At 51.1% G+C, this 23246-nt stretch overlaps 1 protein-coding gene across 2 annotated transcripts in view; it reads right to left on the minus strand.

Annotated features, from left to right (window-relative positions):
- LOC116940300 (pro-epidermal growth factor-like) overlaps window positions 1-23246 on the minus strand; it is a 35042-nt gene that overhangs the window by 5796 nt on the left and 6000 nt on the right. For both annotated transcript variants that reach the window (XR_004402527.2, XM_032949932.2), the window contains exons 2-13: window positions 15975-16177; window positions 14200-14381; window positions 13356-13592; window positions 11155-11345; window positions 10527-10666; window positions 9298-9446; window positions 8719-8823; window positions 7097-7323; window positions 5879-6043; window positions 4492-4602; window positions 3164-3509; window positions 470-631 (exon numbers count right to left, since the gene is read on the minus strand). Coding sequence is in view for 1 of the 2 variants with exons in the window: in XM_032949932.2 (XP_032805823.2) it covers window positions 470-631; window positions 3164-3509; window positions 4492-4602; window positions 5879-6043; window positions 7097-7323; window positions 8719-8823; window positions 9298-9446; window positions 10527-10666; window positions 11155-11345; window positions 13356-13592; window positions 14200-14381; window positions 15975-16177 (2218 nt within the window). In the remaining variant the exon portion in view is untranslated. The remainder of the gene's footprint in view (window positions 1-469; window positions 632-3163; window positions 3510-4491; window positions 4603-5878; window positions 6044-7096; window positions 7324-8718; window positions 8824-9297; window positions 9447-10526; window positions 10667-11154; window positions 11346-13355; window positions 13593-14199; window positions 14382-15974; window positions 16178-23246) is intronic.

The following is a 23246-nucleotide window of genomic DNA, read 5'->3' on the forward strand; positions in this document are numbered from 1 at the left end:
CTCGCCTGATATGCAGGAGGTCGTGGGTTCGATTCCGACCCTGACTTCTGTATCTTTGGAGTTTGCATGTCTCGTGGTCACGTGTATTTTTGTCAAGGTCCTCTGTTTTTTTCCCCCCTCCGCATTTAGAAACATGCGGTTACAGTGATAATAGGTTTTTCCCCTTTTTTCTGGCAACAAAATGTGGTTGCAGTATTTAGCTCCCATAAATTTCCACGTGATAAGCCACTTCGTTGAGCTACCAATTGTGGCCTCTGAAAAAGAGCTCTGAAGCTCAGTGGGCCCTTACCTGGTTTACAATTTTACAAAAATACTTTTCGTTTTTTTTGTTTAGTTAGGGGACAAGCGAGAGAGACTCAGCGGGTTTGGTTGAGCGGATTCGTGAAGTCAAACTTAGACAGAGGCCGCTGCTTCAACTCCCGCAGGCAGGGCCCCCCACGCCAGCCACACCGACCCCCCCCCCCCCCACCTGCAGATGCAGAGGACGCAGGCCGCGACGGCGGCCACGAGGAGCGCGAGTCCGACGGCGGCCAGGGACGTCGCCAGCCACTGCCGATCGCCGGCGCCCTGCGCGTCGTAGCTCTCGATGTTGAAGGAGGAGCACCGCTCGCCCCCAAACCCCGCCACGCACCTGAGCGGAGCGCGGGTACCGCCAGACACACAGGCGGCGGGAGAGGGCAGCGTTAGCGGCGGCGGGGGGGCACGGCTTTTATTGTACGCGCGCGTGTGTGCGTGTACGTATGTTGGCATAGTAGGGGGCAACGCGTTGTGCATCGGGCAGTCATTTCAGTCACTCAACCCCTGGCACCTGAGTGCGTTCCGTGACTTCCTGCCGGCGGGCGTTCGACACTTCACGCGCCCTTAAAGTGCACCTGGCCTGGCACAGGCGCCGTGGTGATGTCACCGCCACTTCGTGGCGAGTGCCGATTATTGTTGTGTGTTGAAGTTCTTTCGCACCGTACGTAGCCAACCGTGCTAATCGGAGGTGTTCACGGGAACGTATGTGTGTATGTATTTGAACTTCTTTCGCACCGTACGTAGCCAACTGTGCAGTGCCAGATTATCGTAGTAGCACAAGTAGCAAATTCTACGTGCCCCGCACTTTAAAGGGCCCTGCGCTAAATGCGTTCAAGCTGTCAATTCCGGTTCAGTGATTGTGCACTTGCTCTATTACTATAGTACTATACTGCCTTAAACTTTTATGAACGACTGGGTATTTAAGGTTCACGATTTGTCGTATTAGCTGGCTGTATAGCAAATGAAAAAATACAATAACTTTACTATGCAAGTAAAAAAATGTGTGTTTTCATATTTATTTATTTATTTATTTTGCTTTGGGCCCCTTAATAACATATGCTACAGGCCCCGCACTAGCTTAATCCGGCACTGCAACCGTGATAATCGGAGGTGTTCACGGTAACGTATGTGTGCATGTATGTTGAACTTCATTCGCACCGTACGTAATCAACTGTGCTAATTAGAGGAATGCGCTCATCATCGCACTCATTACACACAAAGCGCTTTCCACAAACGAACCTGCAGTACCTCCCCTGATCTCGTCAAAGAGCATCAACCATCATCACGCCAACTCCGCTCATCCTCGCAACAGCAGCGGCTTTTGGCTGAGAGCTGTTGAACAAAGGCGGTGGTCGCCGCATCGCGCGGCGCTTTCAGATGCGCTTCTGCGGCCGTCTGGAACGCTCTTCCCTTCCGATTATTAGGAAGCCACTGAGAGCTATGCGCTTTCAAATCATCAAGATTGAAAACTCATTTAATTGGAACTGATTTTTGTTCAGTTTGTTGTCCTTCCCCCGCACCTCCGATTAGCACGGTCGGCTTCCTACATTGCAAAAGAAGTTCAACATAAACCTAGAGACAAGGGGTCTGATGTATTACCTGGTAGATAGCGCCACCATGTGGGTGGCACAAAGATCCCCCGTATAGCCTTAACAGACTGTAGGGGAAAGTGCTGTTAGCGAGTAGCACCTATGAAGGCCGGCACGGCACACGAGGGAGTGGGTGGCCAGCACCACCACGCCCGGCCGCCTTTGTCTCTCGAGCGGCGATGTTTTGCACACTGCACCAGGTACTCATTTTAGGTTGATTCGACCTAGGGGAGGTCCAAGACCGGTCACTGGTGGTGGCCGTGAGCGGGAGTCAAATCCGGGTCGCCGGGTTCGTAGCGCGGTGCGCTATCGCTTCCCGCACACAACAAACCTGCACAGCAACAAGATGTCTTTCGGGGGGGGCAGAACAGCAAGCCGGTTTCATAGTTTGATGGTTAGCTCTTCCTATGCCCTGCAGGTGTGAGTAACCAGGAGGTCACGGCAGCAACATGATTCACTCACCCCACCGCAAAGCCGCTATATTAAGAGTTAGTGCGTCATCGCGCCTGCTCAACGTCGGGTGCGGTCTTGGCAAAAGCTACCAAACGTCCTGGTTTTTTTTAATGGCCGGAGCAGTATCGGTTCCAGGAAGGTTGTCCCTGAAGCATCTCGACAGAGAGCGTGAACCATCGTCACGCGAACTCCGATCATCCTCGCAGCAGCAGCGGCTTTCGGCTGGCCATCGAACAAAGACGGTCACCTCGTCGCGCGCTTCTGCGTCCGTCTGGAACGCTCTTCCTTCCGATATTAGGAAGCCACCGGGGACTTTTAAATCATCTAGATTGAAAACTCATTTCTTTAGAACTGCCTTTTTGTGTTTCGTTTGTTGTTCTTCCCCGCATACCTCCGATTAGCACGGTTGGCTACGTACGGTTGCGAAAGAAGGTCAACGTACGCACATGCACACGCACATTTGCAAGAACAACGAAAAAAATCTGGATTTTGTCCCCGGTTTAAATTATTCAGATCTCTCTCCGTGCTCGACTCTCGAGACGAAGGGGTCCTCTGAACAGTGGGCGGGGCCTATGAGCAGTGGGCGGGGCCTTTTGAGCGGTGGGCGGGCCTTTGAGCAGTAGGCGGGGCCTATGAGCAGTGGGCGTGTTCCGTGGGCGTGGCCTTATAAATGTATGCCAGGGCTGATGGAAAGAAGCATCTGCCAGCTTCACGGCGTGTGTCTCTCTCTGGTCTGAGCCTTCCAAAAAAAACCAAAAAAATGTCGTCAGCTTCGGTCGTGACCCTTCGTGGTGCGGCCCGAACACCGCGCCCACTCGACTCACTTGCACATGGGCTTGTTGAGCTGCACGACGAGCAAGCAGTCGCCGCCGTTAAGGCAGAAGTGTCGAAAGTGCTCGGGGCAGTCGGCGAAGTGGCCCCGGGGTTTACTCCCGCAGTCCCGGCAGCCGGGCTCCGCCGTCCGGTTCCAGCCGTCGGATCCACCCCGCCTGGCGGTGTCAGGAATGCAGGCCCTGCAGCCGGCGGTCACGGGACCCCTCCCTTCGCCGACCTCCGTTCCGTTGTACTCCGTTCCGTTGTTCTCCGCGCCGTGTTCCGTTCTCACGGGGGACGGCGGGAGAACCGAGGCCTCGTCGCCGCGGTCGGCCACGGTCGCGGTGTTGGTGGCCGCTAACCGCACACGTCGGGAGAGAGAACCCCGCGTTAGTGAACGGTGGCACCTGAAAAAAGACCCGGCCGTAGGGTAGCGGTTAGCGCCCTGCGCTACGAACCCCGACCACCGGAGTTTGATTCCCGCTCACGGCTACCAACACCAGTGATGATTAATTGAACCGATCATGGGTCTCCCCTGCGGACGGGCGCGGTGTTGGCCACCTTACCCCCTCGTGTGCCGGCCTGCATAGGTGCAGCTACTCGCTAACAGCACTTGCCCCAACAGTTTGTTCAGGCTACACGGGGGATCTTTGTCTTTGTGAGGGCGAGAGAGCCGAGCTGGCATTGTTGAGAGGCAGCGCTCACCTGTGACCCAGCACTTTGGAGCTTAAAAACCAGGCTGCAGTCTACATTATAGACTGCCAGTACACTCACCAAACTTAATAACCAGGCTACAGTGTCTACATTATAGACTGCCAGTACACTCACTTTATTTTTTAAAAATTCTATCTACGTGACTTTACCGAAAACACCAAATAATGTGAATTCCTGCAGTCACGAAAATTTTTAGTCAAAATATTAGATATTGTTTAGGATGGCATAGATAAAAGGTCATGGATTAAGATTGCCCTTAAGTTCACGGAAATCGGACGAGACAAGATCACGCAAAATAACCATCACATATCTTCCCCTTGTTTTGTTTCTCCAGAGACGAGTCGCACCACCACCACAATCTCACGCGCCCGCAAGGGAGACAAAGGAACAGCAGCTGTATCCAGACAGAGCAATACCGACAGCAGCAACAGCAGCACCATCTGGCAAAAGGGGAATTCGGTAAAAATAAAAAAATGAATGTTTTTACAAACGCGCCACGGGCCCGCAACATTGACGCGGACTTGCAGTCGGTTTGGCGGTCCACGATTTCACTGCAGCCGCAGCCGCCTCCTGCGAGGGCCCCCCCCCCCCCCTTTGCCTCCTGTGCGGGAGCCTCGTTTCTCACCACGGATTGACGGCGACGGCGCCGATGCGTTGGCCGCTGGAGGAGAGCCGCCGACGTGACCGCCGCAGGCCGTCTGCGCGCCGGAGAGCTCCAGGAATCGCTTGACCGTCCCTTTGGGCGCAAGACAAACGCGGCGGTCCGCCGCAGGAACCGTCACTCGCCCGGCGAGTGCCGACGCCGGTGGCACCGACGCGGAAAATGCCGACGCACGCTCGCTCGCGGCGTTGATTGTCGCGCGGCAGGCGTTGTGGTGGTCGAAACCCGCCCAGGCGGTGCCAACGGCGGCTCTGGCCCGGGAGGTTTCGCCGTGCAGAGTTTTAGGAAAATGCGGTGACGGCGAGAGTTTTTCGATCGACAACCGCCGGGACGTTTGACCGCTTTTCGCCTTCAGCTGTCCCGTTGGCAAATGCAGACGCGCACGTGCGCTTCTTGACCGCGTGGAACCCGTTCCGTTATAAAGGGGCAATGTGGTGTGTTCTCGAATGCGCACGTTTGTCAGATGCAAGTAAAGTGGGTCGTGTTCACTGATATTCTCGATAAACAAAAATATTCGGGTGAAGCATGTATACAGTATTCACAAGTAAAGACAAATTACTATTCTTTCAGCTTTGCGAATTTGATTTTACACGATGCATTCGGACTGAGATTAAATAAATGTGAATTTGGAAAAAAATCGGAATTGAAATCGGCAGTGTGCCAAAAAACGCAAACCACTGAATGTACAATGTTTGATTCTTGGACACACACAAAAACACATCACGTTCATCACTCATGCATGAACGCTGCTTTACAATGTAAACATTCGGCGTGCAGTCGTTCACCTCCCACCGCGTCATGACTGAGCAGTGCCAACAAGGCACTGTCCATCTCTTCTATTTTGCATGCTCTATTTTGTTCATTCGAGGAAGCTCTAAAAGTAAGTAGCATTACCATCACATGTGTACAGAATTTTTTTTCTATAAATCACGAAAAAGTTAATTATTAAGGCGCACTGCGTGTATGGTGAACTTGAGAATATATTTTTTATTTTTTTAAGGAACCCTGCTCCAAAAAAGCACGCGAAAGCTGAACAGCACGCAAAAATCTAAATGTTCATTGCAACCATTTAATTGGCTTCACATCGTGCCGCGAGCACCAGGCTGGCCCCCGCGACCGTGTGGGGTGGGGGGGGGGCGAGGATGGGGGGGGGGGCGCCCACTCGAGACATCGTCGTGCGATGCCAGGTGGTGCGACCGCACCGGGGCCCACGCTGCCCCGCAGGGAGCCCACAGGCACCGGAGATGAATTTAGCTCCTCGCATCGGGGGGGGGGGCGGCCCACACGTCCCCCCCTGGGCCCCCCCCCCCCCCCATTGCGCAATGCCAACCACGCGCCGCACGCCGCTCACCGGACTTGGGGACGGGCGGCACCGCGACGATGGCCGAGGGCCGCATGGAGTCTCCCTGCATGTGCACGAGGCGGCGGCCCGAGTGCTTGTCGAGTCGCACGACGGTGCGCCGCGCCAGCGTCGTGAACCACACGCTGTCCCTGTAGACCGCCAGCTGGTCCACGGCTGCTCACCCGCGCACAGACGCAGGCGCGAGGTCACGGCCGCCGCCGTCGCGAGCGTCGTCACGGTCAATCATCACGGTCGTCGTCACGGTCAATCATCACGGTCGTCGTCACGGTCAATCATCACGGTCGTCGTCACGGTCAATCATCACGGTCGTCGTCACGGTCAATCATCACGGTCGTCGTCACGGTCAATCATCACGGTCGTCGTCACGGTCGTCGTCGTCAGCAGCAGCGGCGCGGGTGGCTCTCAAGAGATTGCACCGCCCGTTATCGATGTGCTTGAGTGAGCCAGTCGCCTCAGGGGCAGGGGGTGCCTTGCCCCCCCCCTCCCCCCCCGGCAGCCAAAGCTACGAGTTGGAGGGGGGGGGGCCCTTGACAACTACCACGAGAGATGTTTTCAACAACGGTGTAAAAGAACAAAGCTCATTTCAAATGCGGTTTACATTTATTTTAATGAAAATGCTTTCGTTTAGACGTGGCTGCATTTTGTGAAGACGGAGCGCCCCTACGGTGTTAAATGTTCGGGAGCGTGATAGTGACGGTGTGGATTAGGCAAGAGGAGCTGCGATATATAGCCCAGGTGCGAGACAAATCAAATATTGGGGCCCCACTTGAGCTTGTGATGTAGCTACTACGCCACTGGGGCAAATGCCTTTCCACTCTTAAGTCAGTCACGGGCATAGCTTTACCACGTTTGACCACGCGGGTCATAGCTCGACGTGCTAACAACTGTGCCAAAGCGCTACGAATACGGAATGTGATTTACAGGGTGTATATAAATGCAGCTGCTAGACAGCATGCTATGACGGCCGGCGGCCAAGACGAACGACGAAGTGGCAGCCGTAGGCATGCCCTAGAGGACGAACGCCACGGAGATGGTGCAGCGAACTCAGCTCGTGCACAGGACCGTGAGAGATGGGCGATTCGGCAGCTTAGGGAGGCCCCTCACGCGTGGCAACGGACATGGACCGCGGCTCGTGGCGACGAGGACGACGACAATGAGGACGATTTGTACGAAACGCCCCTCGACGCGTGCGGCACGGCGGCTCACCCTCGGCGCCGGTCTGCGCGAGCGTGCGGCGCGCCGTGCCGTCCAGCGCGGCCACCTCGATGACGCGACGCCGCGGGTCGCTCCAGAAGAGCCTCGACGAGCAGCGGTCGACGGCCAAACCCGCGGGCACCGCCAGCAAGCCCCGCGCAACCTCCCTCACCGCGTCGCCGTCCAGCGCCGCGCTCGCCACGCGCGGGCGCGCTCCCACCTCCGTCCAGAAAACACGGCTGTCAAGGCAAACGCATGCAGTGGGCAGGGGCCAGATTTAGATTCCATGGCTGTCGACCCGTACGGTTTACTCCGTATTCATGTACAGGGAAATTGAGTTTTCGGGTCAGCGTACGGCATACAGCCGTTTCAAAAAGGGGCAAAATGTTTTTTTGTGTCTATTTTGTTTGCGTTTCTCCCTTGTGATGGGACTTTGTAGGGTGAACGTTGGGATTTATAAGGGGCACGGGGTGACCCATAAGGTCTGAATTGGTCTGTAATAAGGTAGGCACCAATAAGGGGTTGACAGGCATGAGATTCGCCAGGCCACGATGCGTAGATTCGCTCTTCGAAGTTGATTCTGATGCTGATGGGGGGGTGGGGGGGACATAGAATCCCCGTTCACGTAAACCTGTGTTTTTTTAATGATCCATAGAAAGTCCGTAGAAAAAAGTGGTTGGAAATTCCACGAGAAAAGCAAAACTTTTTGTTCATGGTTCCATAAAAAGCATTTCTGTTAAGACTAACTGTTAAGACCGCCACACGAAGCAACCACACAAGTCGACGTGCACCGTGGAGATGGAGCAGTGAAATGAGCGCTTGTGCAAGAACTAGATGGATCGTTGCAACGTGGGATCAATTCTCAGACCACGTCGTGACCCCAAACTGGGGAGGACAGTGGAAGGGGTGAATTGTAACACGTCTAATGCTCAGCCCTCGTCATCTTGCGGTCGCGAGATGTTAACTACCTCGCCAGGTATACAGGAGGTTGTGGGTTCAATCCCGACCCTGACGCCTGCTGCTGTATATTTTGGAGTTTGCAATGTCTCCCCGTGGTCGCGTCGATTTTTCTCTGGGTCCTCCGGTTTTTCCCTCCACGTTTAGAATCATGCATTCGAGTATTTCCACGTGATCAGCCACTCCATTGGGCTGTCATTTGTGGCCAAGTCGCTTCTGAAAAAAAAAGTGATAAAGCTCAGTGGACCTTAGCTGCTAAAAGAAAAATATATTTTTTAATCTGCTAGAGAGAATGAATATGATGGCCCATTGGCGTTCGAGCACCAACTGCAGATAGACTCCTGAAATGTATTGTGCATCATTCAGTCTTTATAAAAATGTTTAGCTCATCTGGAACAGGAGCTGAAAATTGTGCCAAGATGCCAAGAGAGATGCATTGCCTGAAATTACACTGTGAGGCAAGAGTGAAGAGCAAATGGAATAGAGAAAATAGACCCATCACATTGACCGATGAGGACAGGCGAGTGGGCTTGGGGAGGACACGTCACCAGCTGGGACGATGGCTCGTGGTCAAGACAAACGACGCTGCGGCGGCTCAAGGAAGGGGCAATGTGCCCCGAGAGGACCGACCTCCGTGGAGATGGAGCGATGAGACCAGCTCGTAGCACCGAACTCACCTAACTGTGGGGTGCACGACTATAGCGCGGGGCCGCGCGCCGGCCTGCGAAAAAAATATCCTCCTCTCCGAGCCGTCCAGGTTGCTCATTTCGATTCGGAAAACCCTGCGGGAGAACATCACGTGACGTGTTAGTGCTGCTGGATGACACGACGTGTATTTACACGGCGCCTGAACGCGCACGCATCTCTACACCATGGGCAGGAAACAGCAGGCGATTCTCGTGTGATAGAGAGAGGCGGTCATACACAGGCGGAGGATAAAGGGAAGGTCTTGAACGTTAACTTGAACGAGGGAAGGGAGTTGACAGCACCGATGGCTGAGTGGGAAGGAGTTCCACACAGTGGGGCCAGCAGAGGAGAAGGAGCGACCGCCCGCTGAGTGACGGTCGACTGGGGCCGTTACTAGATAACGTGGCGATGCACTGCTATGCGAGAGGTACGAACGGACGTGGCACCTCATGACGTGACACGGAACACGTAAGTATGTATGTTGAACTTCTTTCGCACCGTACGTAGCCGAGCGTGCCAATCGGAGGTGATAACATTTTGGGAGCGGGCGGGCGGGCGGGCGGGCACACCTGGGCAGGGTCCAGTACATCTTCCTGTGCAGCCAGTCGACGGCGAGGCCTAGCGGGAGGCTTGGGTTGGAGGCCACGAGCACTTCCTTCGCACTGCCGTCGATGTCCATCCTCTCAATGCTCCGCGTGGCAGAGCTCACAAAGTACACCTGGGGGCGAGGGAAGCGGAACGTCAGCTACGACGGGTATCCGTTCGTAATATACGGTCACTCGAAGGCGGCGTGGGTGGATCACGCAGAAATGGAGCCATTGAGACCAGCATCATCGTAGGAGCCTTCATCGCATCTCTTCACGGCAACTGCATGTCTCTTTTCTGGGGCCTTCCAAAATTTCATCTGCATGACGTTATCACTAAACCGCGTGCTATCTAATATGACCATACCACACCATGGCATATAATGATGTTCTGTTTTTGTTAAAATAAAATTCTGCAAAAGGTTGTACTTCCTTGACTAAATATAAAAGTTAAACCACAAACTAATCTACCTAAGTCTATTCTCCTTCACTCTTTGTTCTAAAACGTGTTTTCTTGTCTTCGTTTGTCTTATTTCATTTCCACTTTTTCCTGGTTTGTAGGGAGCTTTGAGATGTGTGACATTTAAGCATTTAATTTATCCAAATCCTTATCCAAATATTTGTTTTAATGAAACATTATGTGTCCGTTTGTGAGTCCGTCAGTCAGACCAATTGAGTGATCTTCATCAGAGTGCAGTAAGGAAGGGCCCATTCTGACCAGGAGGAACCATAAATAAAATTGATGATGAGCTATGTAACAACCTACGTGTGACCTTTGATCCTCAGAATGAAATTACGGCCAAAAACATTTATCATGCGAATATTATAGTGTTAGCAATGTCTAAACTCTCTTGTTTTCTTTTTCGAGTTTTATTACCAAAATTTTAAAATACAAAAAATATTCGAAAGATTTTAAAATAAAAAATTGAATTATTGGGAGTTGGGGGTGGCGGGGTGGGTGATGAATTTGATTGGTCCCAGTTTTCCACGCGGTTGATCTACGAGCCCTCGGTATTGAAGTAGCGAGCCAGGCAGGCGCACAACGATCAGCAAGCAAGGCACGGCGGCGCAGCAGGGAATGGGATGGGACATGTGGATAGCGTCACAGCGAGCTTGTCGTGCCTCCCACTAGGGGGGGATAGAAGGGGGTAGCCAGGACGGCAAAGATCTCCATCCCGGGGCACTGAAGTGTCTTGGCTCCACACGCCCGGTACCTTGCGCTCAACGGGATCGTAGTCCAGAGCCGCCACCTGCCCCACGCTCAGGCCCTCCCTGATGCTCCGGAACCCCGAGCCGTCAAAGTTGATCCTCATCATTCGCACGCCGTTGGAGAACAATAGGAACGGCTGCAGTTCTAAAATGATAGTAATAAAAAACATCAACCAACAAGTGTAATTCTCATTTTGAACTCTTAACTTGCAGAGATTTATGAAAATATTTGAAGCACAAACGCATCATCATCGTTATAAATCAGTATTTGGTTCGTGAAACTAACACTCTGTCTACGTAAGTTGAACTTCTTTCACACTGTACGTACTATAAAGTATGTTTTTATTTTATTTTACCAGGTAAGGCCCACTGTGCTATATAGCTCTTTTTTAAAGGCGACCTGGCCACATGATAAGCTCAGCAGAGTGGCTCATCGCGTGCAAATTTATAGCAGCCAAATAATCTTAAACGTGTGACGTTTATTTTAAATGTGGAGGGAAAAACCAGAGGACCCGGACAAAAATCCACACTCAAACTGCAATATGTACAGCAGGCGTCAAGGTCGGGGATCGAACCCCACGAAACCTCCTGCACACCCCCGGGCGAGGGAGTTAACATCATCTCCGGCCGCACCTGGGTCTGTCGCCTGGGAGCGCGGGTCCTGCGGCACGAGGCTGATGGCCCCGAGGCGGAGGGAGGGCGGGCCGGGCACCACGGACACCGTGTGTCCGCCGGTCCTCCTGTCCAGGCGGACGATGGTGGACGTGGCCCCGTCCGCGAAGTAGATGTCCCGGGCCCACACGGCCAACCCCGCCGGCTGGGAGCTAGCGGGTAACACACAAGACGCGGCCCGCACACACACGATGCAGACAGCAGCAGCAGCAGCAACACGCCGAACGCACGCATGATACGCACGGGCAAGGAACATTACGTAAGTCACGCGTGTGACATCGGACGCATCGCATACGATGCACAGACGAATGCCAGGAACACATATGACACACACACGATGATGATGAAGACAAGGATCCCGCCATATAAAACTTCACAGACTGTTGTGGGTAAATTTTGTTCGCGAGCACCTATGAAGGTCGACACCACTCCCGGCGGCCTTTGTCTTCCCAGTGCTGATGTTTACACACCACGGCAGCTATGTTTTTTATGGCTGAGTCGACCTAGAGGAAGCCCAGACTCCGTTTAGATATTCGCTGGTGAGGTTGTCAGTGAGCCGGGAATCGAACTCGGCGAAGTTTTGTCGTACTCGACAACACTGCCGTTCCCCATATATGACACGCACACACACGTGCACGTGACATGCACACGACATGCACGCACGACACACAGTGCAATGCATGAAGCATCGAACACACGAACACAGCGATTAACCTCAGCTATTCAGTTTCAAATTATAATATTACTCTATAATTAACACTCGGTGAGATGAAGGCATCTACAGTATGGCACAGTATGCCATTCTATTTTTGGACAGCTGAGACGACACGTGGTGATCTTGAATTGGACTGCAGGGACGGACCCCCGGTTTTATGAGACTTATTGACCGATTCGCTCACTCCCCATAGCAAACCGAGGACAGCTATCGAGGTTAATTAGAGCATTTTTTGGGGATTTCAGTCCCACACCGAGGCTCACGCTGACACAGGTTTCGCAAAGACGCCATTGACCTGTCAGCTGTCGGGAGCTAAGCAGCCTTGAGCCTGGATAGCGTTGGAATGGGCGATCGCCATGCTTACTAACAGGTTATATAGGCTCCTGTGGGGCTGCGGAGGGTATTTCAGTAAAAAAACATTATTGGACTGTACTATGCCCCCGTGTCTTGGCTCCCTGTCACGGCATCAATGAACAGGCCAAGCCCGTGTCTCCGTGTTTAACCAATGAGGGTAGAACTGGTCCAGACAGATCTGCCTGCCGCTCACGCAATTATAGCTGCCACCTTTTTGTCAGAGGTGTCGATCAGTGCTGATGAAAAGCCAGGGGGGAGAGGGCCAATTAAAGCCCACGGGTGGGATACAGGTGACCCACCCCGAATCGTGAGGACGATGAGCCAATTGCAAGACAGCAGTGGTGGTGGTGGGAGAGGTGTGGAGGGGGCCTCTCACGTATCTCAAAAGGGCCGAGTCAAAACAGATAAACCGCGGGTCGGTGAGGTGTTCAAGTGCAGAGGAGCGCAACATGAACCCAGGAGCGTTCCGGCGGCAACAGGCGGTTTTTGACAAGAGCCGGGTCTTCGAGGCTGTAAGCTGAACCTAACCCTCACGACGACAAGGGTTATAGTACATTTGTGGGAGGAGGAAAAAGTGAATCGGGCTTTACTTGCGAGATATTCATTCGCAAGTCGACGGTGCCCCATCTGAGCCCCATCACTGCTCGTATGCCGGGAGGTGGCCAGCAGATGGCAGTGCAGCAATGGGTTCCATTTGGCGGATTCGACGAGCGGGTGCCGTGAGTTTCTCGGCATCGAATTTTATCCTCTCACATTCGGGACCCTCCTGAGACCCGAGTCTTGAGGCTCGGGGACCCTTTATTGAGTACAGTACAGGGTGGTCCAGATGTCTTGTGACCCGCCCCAAAAGATTTGGCCCCTCACATATTTTTCCTTTGCAAATTGGTTCATGTTTGAATAAACTTTGTCTTTCAATATTAAGTTTTAGAGAATTAAATGTGGGGGGGTAGGGGGTGGGGGGGTCACAAGACATCTGGACCACGCTGTACATTTCCAAATTTACATTAAGTTCCTTGGGTCAGCAGAGAGAAGGGGGCTTTCTGATGGGTTCGGGTGTTGCGGAAGAGGGGGTTGTGGGGGAGGTGCTTCATACCCCGTGGGCAGCCTGAAGGATTTCCCGTTCCTGCCGTCGTACTGCGCCGAGCGGATGAAGCCGTGCGCTGGCGGTCCCCCCGTGCCCTCGGCCCAGAAGAAGCGGCGAGGGCCTGGGTCGACGGCGAGGGCCGTGGCCCTCGTGGCGAGACGCTGGACCCGCGACGGCGACGAGCCCTCCAGGCTGCTTCGCCATATCCCGGGGGCGGTGGCGCTGTCCGACACCCAGAACAAGCGCCTGGCGGGGGAGCACACGGGCGCGCGCGTCACAGTGGGGGGGGGGGGGGGTCACGGTGGCGGTCGGGCGATTGGGTGGCTCAGAGGTCGGTGGGGTTGGGGGGGGTCTGGGCGCCGAACCGGGGAAGCTGAGAACGCTGGCTTCAAATCTGGCCGCTCAAACTTGATTTTTTTTTCTTCTTTAAACCAGGTTCTCAAGTGTAGCGAGGTTGATCGTCTCAAGCTGGTGACAAATGATGGATTGCAAAAAAAACCCAATCCATGATTTTTTCTTTTTCACGTAATTTGCTAAACTATTTTTTGTTTGTTTCACGTACGACGATCTTTTGGGGGGCATTAAATGTGTACTCGGATGTCTATGGATGTAATTTTCCAAACTCTGCAGCTAGCAGTATACCACTTTGTGTCAGTCAATGGCCCTGGAAAAGGACATCACAGGACTATGTAATCACCCCTGTACAAAGACAAATTGACTCGGGTAAATGTTGTGCCTGATGGGAGGAGAAAACGAAAAGTTTGTTACACACGAAAATTATTTTCACCAGCAATGCTGTTTTCCATCTGCGTGTCCCATACGAGACTTCTCACAATAGAACGTCATTTTGTACTTGTTTATGGGGTCGAGTGCCAGGATGGTGGGTAGAGTGGCTTTCTCCACGAGCCGCCTCCTGACGCCACTGCCCAGGTCATGCTCTTCAATTGTCCCCTTGTCTCTGTCGCTCCAGATGATTTTATTCGTAACCCAGTCAAGAGCTAGCCCAGCAATGGCTCCGTTCACCAGCAGAACATTCTGTTGTGACGAAAGCACAAATATATTAACGTGGTTAGTACATTAATGACAAGTTAGTGTCCCAATTTTTTTATTTTATAAACGCCAAGTAAAGTGGTACAATAACTAGCCTCGGTGTGGAATTTTTGGTGGCGTTTCCTCGCTGCCAGATGTCTGCAGTTGTCATGGATTTGCTGCAATGTAAAAAATGATCAATGGCTTGTAATCCCCCCCAGCCTCTCTCCCTCTCTTTACATTTGTCCAAAAGACACATTTGAATGTTGTCAAGGGATTCTATTTGTGGATATTTGATGTATTGCTTCTATATGTTGGTTGTCAAATGATTAAGTGGAAAGACGAACATATTTTAATTAATCAAGAGTGGTGTGCTTCCCGTTGCATTTCTAAATGTGTTTCTTCATGTGACACTGCCTACATTGATTTGGAGGTTTTATATTCACTGCACTGTAATGGAAGGGAAGGTTGAACAGCACCTAAAGCAGTTTTCAATAGATTTTTGCCTAAACTCAATGTGATTATGTGTAGGGAGTCAAAGGATTTGTCTGCATGTGCTAATTTAAAATGATCGATATCAGCCCATTGCTTCTCAAGTTATAGAGGTCACACGTCTTCTAGTTACTACTATTCCCTACGGGACTCTCATTCTATGCAATCGCTGCGGCTGTGTTTCTGTCAATGCATGGGACCCATCGTAATTTCCTTCATAAGTGGATCCAACGAAAAGCTTTCCTCAAGTGTAACAATGGGTGGGCAGGATTGGAGCAAGGATCTGTCCATGGTGCTGAAAGATCAGCCAGGTTCCCGTGCCCCCATCTGGATTTATTTGCCAATGGCAAATACATTTTTTGGTATCTTTCCCCATTTTTTTGTATTGTGCTACTGCTGATTTCATAATTGCATTTGTGTTTTGATCGTGTAAAGGTATAATGTCAGAGTTTTTAACGGTAACCCTCCACCACCCGATCAAAGCCAGTAAAATCAAGTTGTCACGTGGGCAATATGCAAATAAATTTTGTTAATTAGCGAAACTAGAATGTGTTTTTAAAGGGCAAGGAACATTTAGATACATTTGTATCCGACGTTTCCGCGGAGATTACATCCAGCATCATCAGGTTGTTAACAAGAGCTCGGATCTCACATGATCGCACGTATACAGTGTGCTGTGTCTTGAATGAGGAAATGTTTAAGGATAACAATGATGTTGAAAATAATATGAGAGACTATGATGTGTACAATCTTCAAAGCAATAAAGTGTCTAAAACATGATGATGATGATGATCATGTCTGATTTTGGTGGTGGCGATAATGTATAAACAGTATCTCAAAACTATAGAGTAATTTATCAAACAATCGTGGTGATGATTGATGACGATGGAAACGCTACTCAACACTGCATAGTGTACCGAACAATGATGATGAATAATTACGACGATAATAGCAATAGTGGTCATGATCCATCCTTCTGCCTGCTGACGATAATCCCGATGGGCATCATCACAATGATAGTGTCGTTGTTGGTGACGCTGCCGCTGCTGCTGCTGCTGCTCCACTAGCAGTAGCAGCAGCAGCAGGAGCCTGCTGCTGTTGATGAACCTGATGTTGCGTCCCATCCACGCGCACCGCCTGCACGGCGTGCGAGCTGGCGCAGGCCCAGTAGAGTCGCTCCTCGGCCGGGTGCGAGGCGAGCAGCAGGCTGGGGCACGCGGGGTCCGCCAGGCGCCGCTGCCCCGTGCCGTCGGCGTTCACCGCGTACACGGAGCCCCCCAACGCGTACACGAGCACTGGGGGGCGCGATACTGTGGGGGGCGGGGGGGGGGGGGGCAGGGGCAGAGTGGGGGTGGGGGAGGGACGGTGGGGGCGGCGGGGGGACCGAGTGGGGGCGGGGGGGGGCGAATGGGGGCGGGGGGGGGGACAGAGTGGGGGGGGAGGCTGGGTAGAGTGGGGGTGGGGGTAGAGTGGAGACGGGGGGGGACCGAGTGAGAGCGTGGGGGGACAGAGTGGGGGGGGGTGACAGAGTGGGGGGGGGGGGTGACAGAGTGGGGGGGGGACAGAGTGGGGGGGGTGACAGAGTGGGGGGGGACAGAGTGGGGGGGGGACAGAGTGGGGGGGGGACAGAGTGGGGGGGGACAGAGTGGGGGGGGGACAGAGTGGGGGGGGGGGGACAGAGTGGGGGGGGGACAGAGTGGGGGGGGGACAGAGTGGGGGGGGACAGAGTGGGGGGGGACAGAGTGGGGGTGGTGACAGAGTGGGGGGGGGGACAGAGTGGGGGGGTGACAGGGTTGCCACGTTTGAGATGTAAAAAAAACCCGGGACATTATTCCGGTACTGTAATGCCCCGGTTTGCGTCGGGGGATGCGTTCCTGAAAGTTGCAGCGACGAATATCGAAACGACGCAAATCGGGGAAGGTGGAGGCGAAGGCTGAGAGGCGATGGATACGAGCAGGGGCAGACGACGCTGTCGGCGACGTCAGTGTGGGGTTGAGGCGACTCAAATCCAGGCCGTGGCGTTAATAACGTCACCGACGTATTTGCGAAACGACATAAATCGGGGTATTACTGCAGTGGATGATAAGAAAATATCCCACGCTTCCAAAATAGGGGAGGAATGTAAAGGTAAATGCATTGCCATAAGTAGCGTATAATTTACACTTTTTTGTAATACCGGGAAGGTTTGCGGATTTCCAAGGACTTCTTCCACAAATAGAGGATGTCCTTGGAAAACCAGGACGGGTGGCAATCGCAAGATGAAAAGCGAACGACGCTGTGACCCAGTGTTTTAAGAGCGGTTTTGAAAAAGGTGCCGATATGTGCAGGAAAACCACCGGTATTGCAGTACGTCATATCCCACCATGAAGGTCCTAGAATATTCCTTGATAGGGCAGTGTCATGGCGCAGTAGCCACACTTGCGCCTCGCAGCAAAAAAAGTGTCTGGGTTCGATTCCTGACTCGAGTGGCATTTTGTGTGAAGTATGTACGTTCTCCCCCCCCCCCCCCTCGCTCCCCCTGTTCTGCGTGGGCTTTCTCTGAAGCCTCTGGATTTCTCCCATAGCTAAACAAAGTAGAGTAACTGGTGTTGGTCAAATATCCCCAATGTTTTGTTATAAATAATTGCCTGCAAATCTACTCAATTGGGATGAGGCACAACAGCATGGCCCCCTGTTGCTAAAACTTGGCAGGAATCTCCTGAAAAAGAATACCTGAGACTCCGCGAGGCTTTCGTGCGTAAACAATTCTATTAAGTGTTTTCTATTGTATTTAACATACATATGTTATACTAAATAATGTCATCATCTAGTTAATAATATTATATACTACGTAAATACATCAATCTAATGGTTTCAGCCGAGTTGTTACACCAAGATCCGTAAATGTTTTTCAATTAATCTGGCTTATTCCAGCTCTGCGAAATAAAATGCGAAGGCTAATTTGAAATGATGTACATATACAGATGTAAACAATATTCATGGCATTAACATTTTCAACAGGGCATTAAAAGATTCGCCCTGTCGTGTAGATAGAGAAAGATAAAGCTACGGAAGTGACCTCAACTACTCTAGTTTCTGACACAGGGTGATAACACTGCTATCTGCAGTGCTCTGATTGGCCACTTGGATTTCTATCTTGTGACGTGATGCCACGAGCATAATTGGGGGGGGGGGAGAGTTATATAAACTCGTGATCGATTTAATTAATTGAATTCCACATCGTTGTTGATGCAGTCCAAATTCCATTCTACATTAGTCAAGACCGGTATTCCAAAAACCAAGTCATTTGTTGCCATTTTCGTTCTACCCAGCGCGAATGCTGGATGATTGATTTGAACCCTCCTCTAGACGTTCTCAACCAAAATAACAATTATCACGAGTCCGTCACCTTTGAGCGATATCTTCCGTGAGACCGAAGCACGCGAACTCGCCGAGGTGGGGGAGACGGCACAACGAGTGAGTCAGTTCCCCGGTGAGTCAGGTGTAGGTTTGACTGATTCAGGTGTGCCGCGCGCGCGCGCGTATTTTGACTGTCAAAGAAGCTCGCGTGTCCCCTTCATTGGCCGCATCACGTTTGAGAGACCGGGGGCCTGCAGCTATGGCCGCGTGAAAATATTTGAGGAATGTCCACGTAAATAACGACTCTCTCTCTCTCTCTAGCAGCATCAGCAGCGTCTCTGTACCTGCGTCTCCAGCGGACGCTGCACCCCAGTCCCAGTTAGCACGTGTGTGCGACGTTTGTTCTTGAGCCTTGCGCACGAGGCAAGTCGCATGCAGCTGTAGTTGAGTTAACCATTAAAACATGCCACCGAATACTGCGAGTATATAAGCAGCGCATGAAAATTGGGACGTCTAAATGGCTGTGGTTATAGCTTAAGATGGAGAAAATAAGTTGGATTGAGAGAGGACACATTGTGAAGTTGTGGAGCAAGTTTAGCAAGAGGGAAGTCCAATTGGAAGAAACGAGAGGAGTGGAGTGTATAGAAGCTCAAGGTTTGAGATGATGGAGGACCTGCCATAGGGTAGAGGACGAACGAAAATTATGTTATTTGAGATGTTTTCCCATAATGCCGTTTTTTTTTGTTTGGTCGCGACAGCCTACGTGTTACATTGAGATGTTTGGTTCCATGCAAGTCTGAACACTTGTTCTCGTGCACTCTTATGAGTCCAGTCCCATCGCACTGATCACACGGTCAGCTGTTTGGAACAACACTTTTAAGTTTGCAAAACTGGCTCGGACTCGAAGATGGATCCCGAACGTGCCACTGGTAACCCGTGTCCAGGTCTTTGGGCTGGAGGCTCAAGCTGCGCTGGCCGTATCCCCTCCACAATGTTTTCGCGCGGGTACAGCAGCCGATTAAATGTTATGTAAGCTTAGATAATCATCATACCGCGCATTCCGGTGACCGCTCTTGTATGCTGCTGTATTTGCAAGTAGGTCGTATTGTTTTTAAACAAGCGCTTAAAAGGCATTTGATGCGTGATAGCAATGTTTTTGTTTCTAACTTCTGTAAGAGTCTACAAAAATGCGTAACATTCCATATATTTTTTTGAAAGACGTTACTAAAAATAAATGTGTTTATTTTTAAAAATCCGCCCCGGTAAATGGGTTGGTACGAATTCACGCACGTCGCTTTAGCGCGACTTAAAAGAACCGGCACGCAACTCCGCGCGTCGAAGCACCGAGAGATAGAGATGATGATGATGATGCTGCTAATGATGTCTTCACCACACGGATTGTTCCGTGGTCGGCGCTCATCAAGCAGCGCATCTGCGGGCAGGACAAACCGCGGTGGCGGTGGCGTGCGCGCTCTCTGCGTCTGTAGTATTACCCAGCTTGGTGTTTGTGCTGGGGGGCGGTGGGGGGTGGTGGGGGGTGGTGGGGGAGGGGAGGAATTAGGGCACCCTAAACTATCACCTGTTTTTGTTTCTTATTTTTAAACCGCCGCTGTCAGACACAACACCTTGTGAGGTTGAGTCACGCGCTCGAGGGAGCGCGACTGGCGTTGCTGCTGCTGCTGCCACTGCTGCTGCTGTTGCCGTCTCGTAACGTGAACTGGAGAACGAGTTGTATCACAAAAAGGTAAGGTACATGCCCGCATGCCCCGCGGTGCATCGAGCCACTGAAGGGGGCCTCGTGACGGGTTGATGGGGGCCCCTTTGTTAAGCAGAGGAAGTTCGCAGATTTGTGGTGACCTCTGCCGCGAATGAATCAAGGTCTTGGAGAGAGCCCAATTCTTGTTTTTCTCTCTCTCTGTGGTCTCTCCGCAGGGGACTGATTCTGTAACACTATAACTAAAAGACCACTTGCCTAATATAGGAATGGAGGATGCTCATAACTTAGTCCAACATTCCATTCGCGCCCGAACACGCCACAACAATAACGGTGGTGTACAAACGAACCCAACGCAGGTCCCACCTGAGAGAATCTGAGGTTCGGTGATTATTTTCTATTTATTTCCCCTAGGTACAGTGAGAGAATAAAAGTATTTGATCCCCTGTTGATTTTTTACGTTTACCCACTGACAAAGAAATGATTAGTCTATAATTTTAATGGTAGGTTCATTTGAACAGTGAGAGACAGAATAACAACAACAAAAATCCAGAAAAACGCATGTCAAAAATGTTATAAATTGGTTTGCATTTTAATGAGGGAAATAAGTATTTGACCCCCTCTCAATCAGAAAGATTTCTGGCTCCCAGGTGTAGTTTATACAGGTAACGAGCTGAGATTAGGAACACACTCTTAAAGGGAGTGCTCCTAATCTCAGCTTGTTAACTGTATAAAAGACACCTGTCCACAGAAGCAATCAATCAATCAATCAGATTCCAAACTCTCCACCATGGCCAAGACCAAAGAGCTCTCCAAGGATGTCAGGGACAAGATTGTAGACCTACACAAGGCTGGAATGGGCTACAAGACCATTGCCAAGCAGCTTGGTGAGAAGGTGAAGACATACTCTTTGGTTCTATTCGGTAAAGTCACGTGACTTTACCGAATAGAACCAAAGAGTATGGATCCTTGCAGTCACGAAAGCTTTAAATCTAGAAAGGTGACAACAGTTGGTGCGATTATTCGCAAATGGAATTATGAAATGGAATTATGAAATACAAAAGAACTGTCAATCTCCCTCGGCCTGGGGCTCCATGCAAGATCTCACCTCGTGGAGTTGCAATGATCATGAGAACGGTGAGGAATCAGCCCAGAACTACACGGGAGGATCTTGTCAATTATCTCAAGGCAGCTGGGACCATAGTCACCAAGAAAACAATTGGTAACACACTACGCCGTGAAGGACTGAAATCCTGCAGCGCCCGCAAGGTCCCCCTGCTCAAGAAAGCACATATACATGCCCGTCTGAAGTTTGCCAATGAACATCTGAATGATTCAGAGGACAACTGGGTGAAAGTGTTGTGGTCAGATGAGACCAAAATGGAGCTCTTTGGCATCAACTCAGCTCGCCGTGTTTGTAGGGGGAGGAATGCTGCCTATGACCCCAAGAACACCATCCCCACCGTCAAACATGGAGGTGGAACACATTATGCTTTGGGGGTGTTTTTCTGCTAAGGGGACAGGACAACTTCACCGCATCAAAGGGACGATGGACAGGGCCATGTACCGTCAAATCTTGGGTGAGAACCTCCTTCCCTCAGCCAAGGCATTGAAAATGGGTCGTGGATGGGTATTCCAGCATGACAATGACCCAAAACACACGGCCAAGGCAACAAAGGAGTGGCTCAAGAAGAATCACATTAAGGTCCTGGAGTGGCCTAGCCAGTCTCCAGACATTAATCCCATAGAAAATCTGTGGAGGGAGCTGAAGGTTCGAGTTGCCAAACGGCAGCCTCGAAACCTTAATGACTTGGAGAAGATCTGCAAAGAGGAGTGGAACAAAATCTCTCCCGAGATGTGTGCAAACCTGGTGGCCAACCACAAGAAACGTCTGACCTCTGTGATTGCCAACAAGGGTTTTGCCACCAAGTACTAAGTCATGTTTTGCAGAGGGGTCAAATACTTATTTCCCTCATTAAAATGCAAATCAATTCATAACATTTTTGACATGCGTTTTTTTCCGGATTTTTTTGTTGTTATTCTGTCTCTCACTGTTCAAATAAACCTACCATTAAAATTATAGACTGATCATTAATTTGTCAGTGGGCAAACGTACAAAATCAGCAGGGCATCAAATACTTTTTTCCCTCACTGTAAATGTGTCGTAACCCTCCACCACCCCGACACAGCCAATTAGTAAGGGATTTGTCAAGTAAACAAAACCCCAATTAGTTACCGCTTCAGCCCACCGGTGTGTTGGAGAGTAAATCCACAACATATACATTTCGAGTTCCGCGACGTTTCGCTGGTAATTACATCCAGCATCAGCGGGCGATTTGCCCGATGATGCGTCATACACACAGGATGATTGCAATCGTTTCCTGACAGATGACACTCGCTGAGGTCTTGGTTCAAGATTGGAGTCCTCATAATGGGCAGTGGACCAGCCCTGAAGCTATATGGGACACTAAGTCCGCATTGAACACTCATTGATTTTTTAAAGTCGATTCTTCACTCACAATACATCCATCGGATCATGAACGTAAGACTCGTTTTTTTACATTATGCAAGTTCTAAGCAAGCGCTCGATACATTTTAGGTGAATGGAGTATCACTCTACAAACAGGACAAACGACGAGGAAAAATAAACTTAAAAAACAGAACAAACCTGGATATGACTGAAATTTAATGCGCCACTCCAAGCAGTGACAATTAATTTAAATTGCGACATCTATATAAAGTGCATGTGCACGTAGAGAGTCGAACGTAACATCATCTCAATTTGCTGAACAAACGATGGGATGTAAGGGAGATTAACATCACGGTGAGATTTGAATTTGCGCAGGTGAAAGAGGAGAGAAACGGTCACTAATAATAATCATCACTGTCTCACTCTGTGGAATGCAGCTGGCTTCGGGTTTCAGATTGGGGGGGGGGGGGTGGTGGCGGCGGCGCGAGGAGAACGCGAACGGCTATGCCTGGCTGGGATTTGAAGTCTCGTAAAACATATGGATAGTAGTCCTTCCTGATGCTTTATCAGCTGAGTCATACACACAGATGTACACCTGAAAGGTAAGGGCGGTGACGTTTGGATGACTCAGGCGGGAGGCTGGCGTTTTGAACGAGACAACCCCGACAGGCATCGAGTCTTTAAAGTTCCCTTTCCATTGTTCACTTTCACAGGTCCGCGAGGGCGCACGCGGGACACACACACGGAGGGCGCGCACACTCACCCATCACTCGACTCGTCACAAGCAAACGCTCCCATTCCCTCCAGCCAGACATAAACAAGAACTCCTCAGTGCGCGCGACGTGGAATTGTGAAA

Source organism: Petromyzon marinus, chromosome 8 (assembly GCF_048934315.1).
Source record: "Petromyzon marinus isolate PM22_M1 ecotype Great Lakes invasive population chromosome 8, UKy_Petmar_22M1.pri1.0, whole genome shotgun sequence".
Taxonomy (NCBI): Eukaryota; Metazoa; Chordata; class Hyperoartia; order Petromyzontiformes; family Petromyzontidae; genus Petromyzon; species Petromyzon marinus.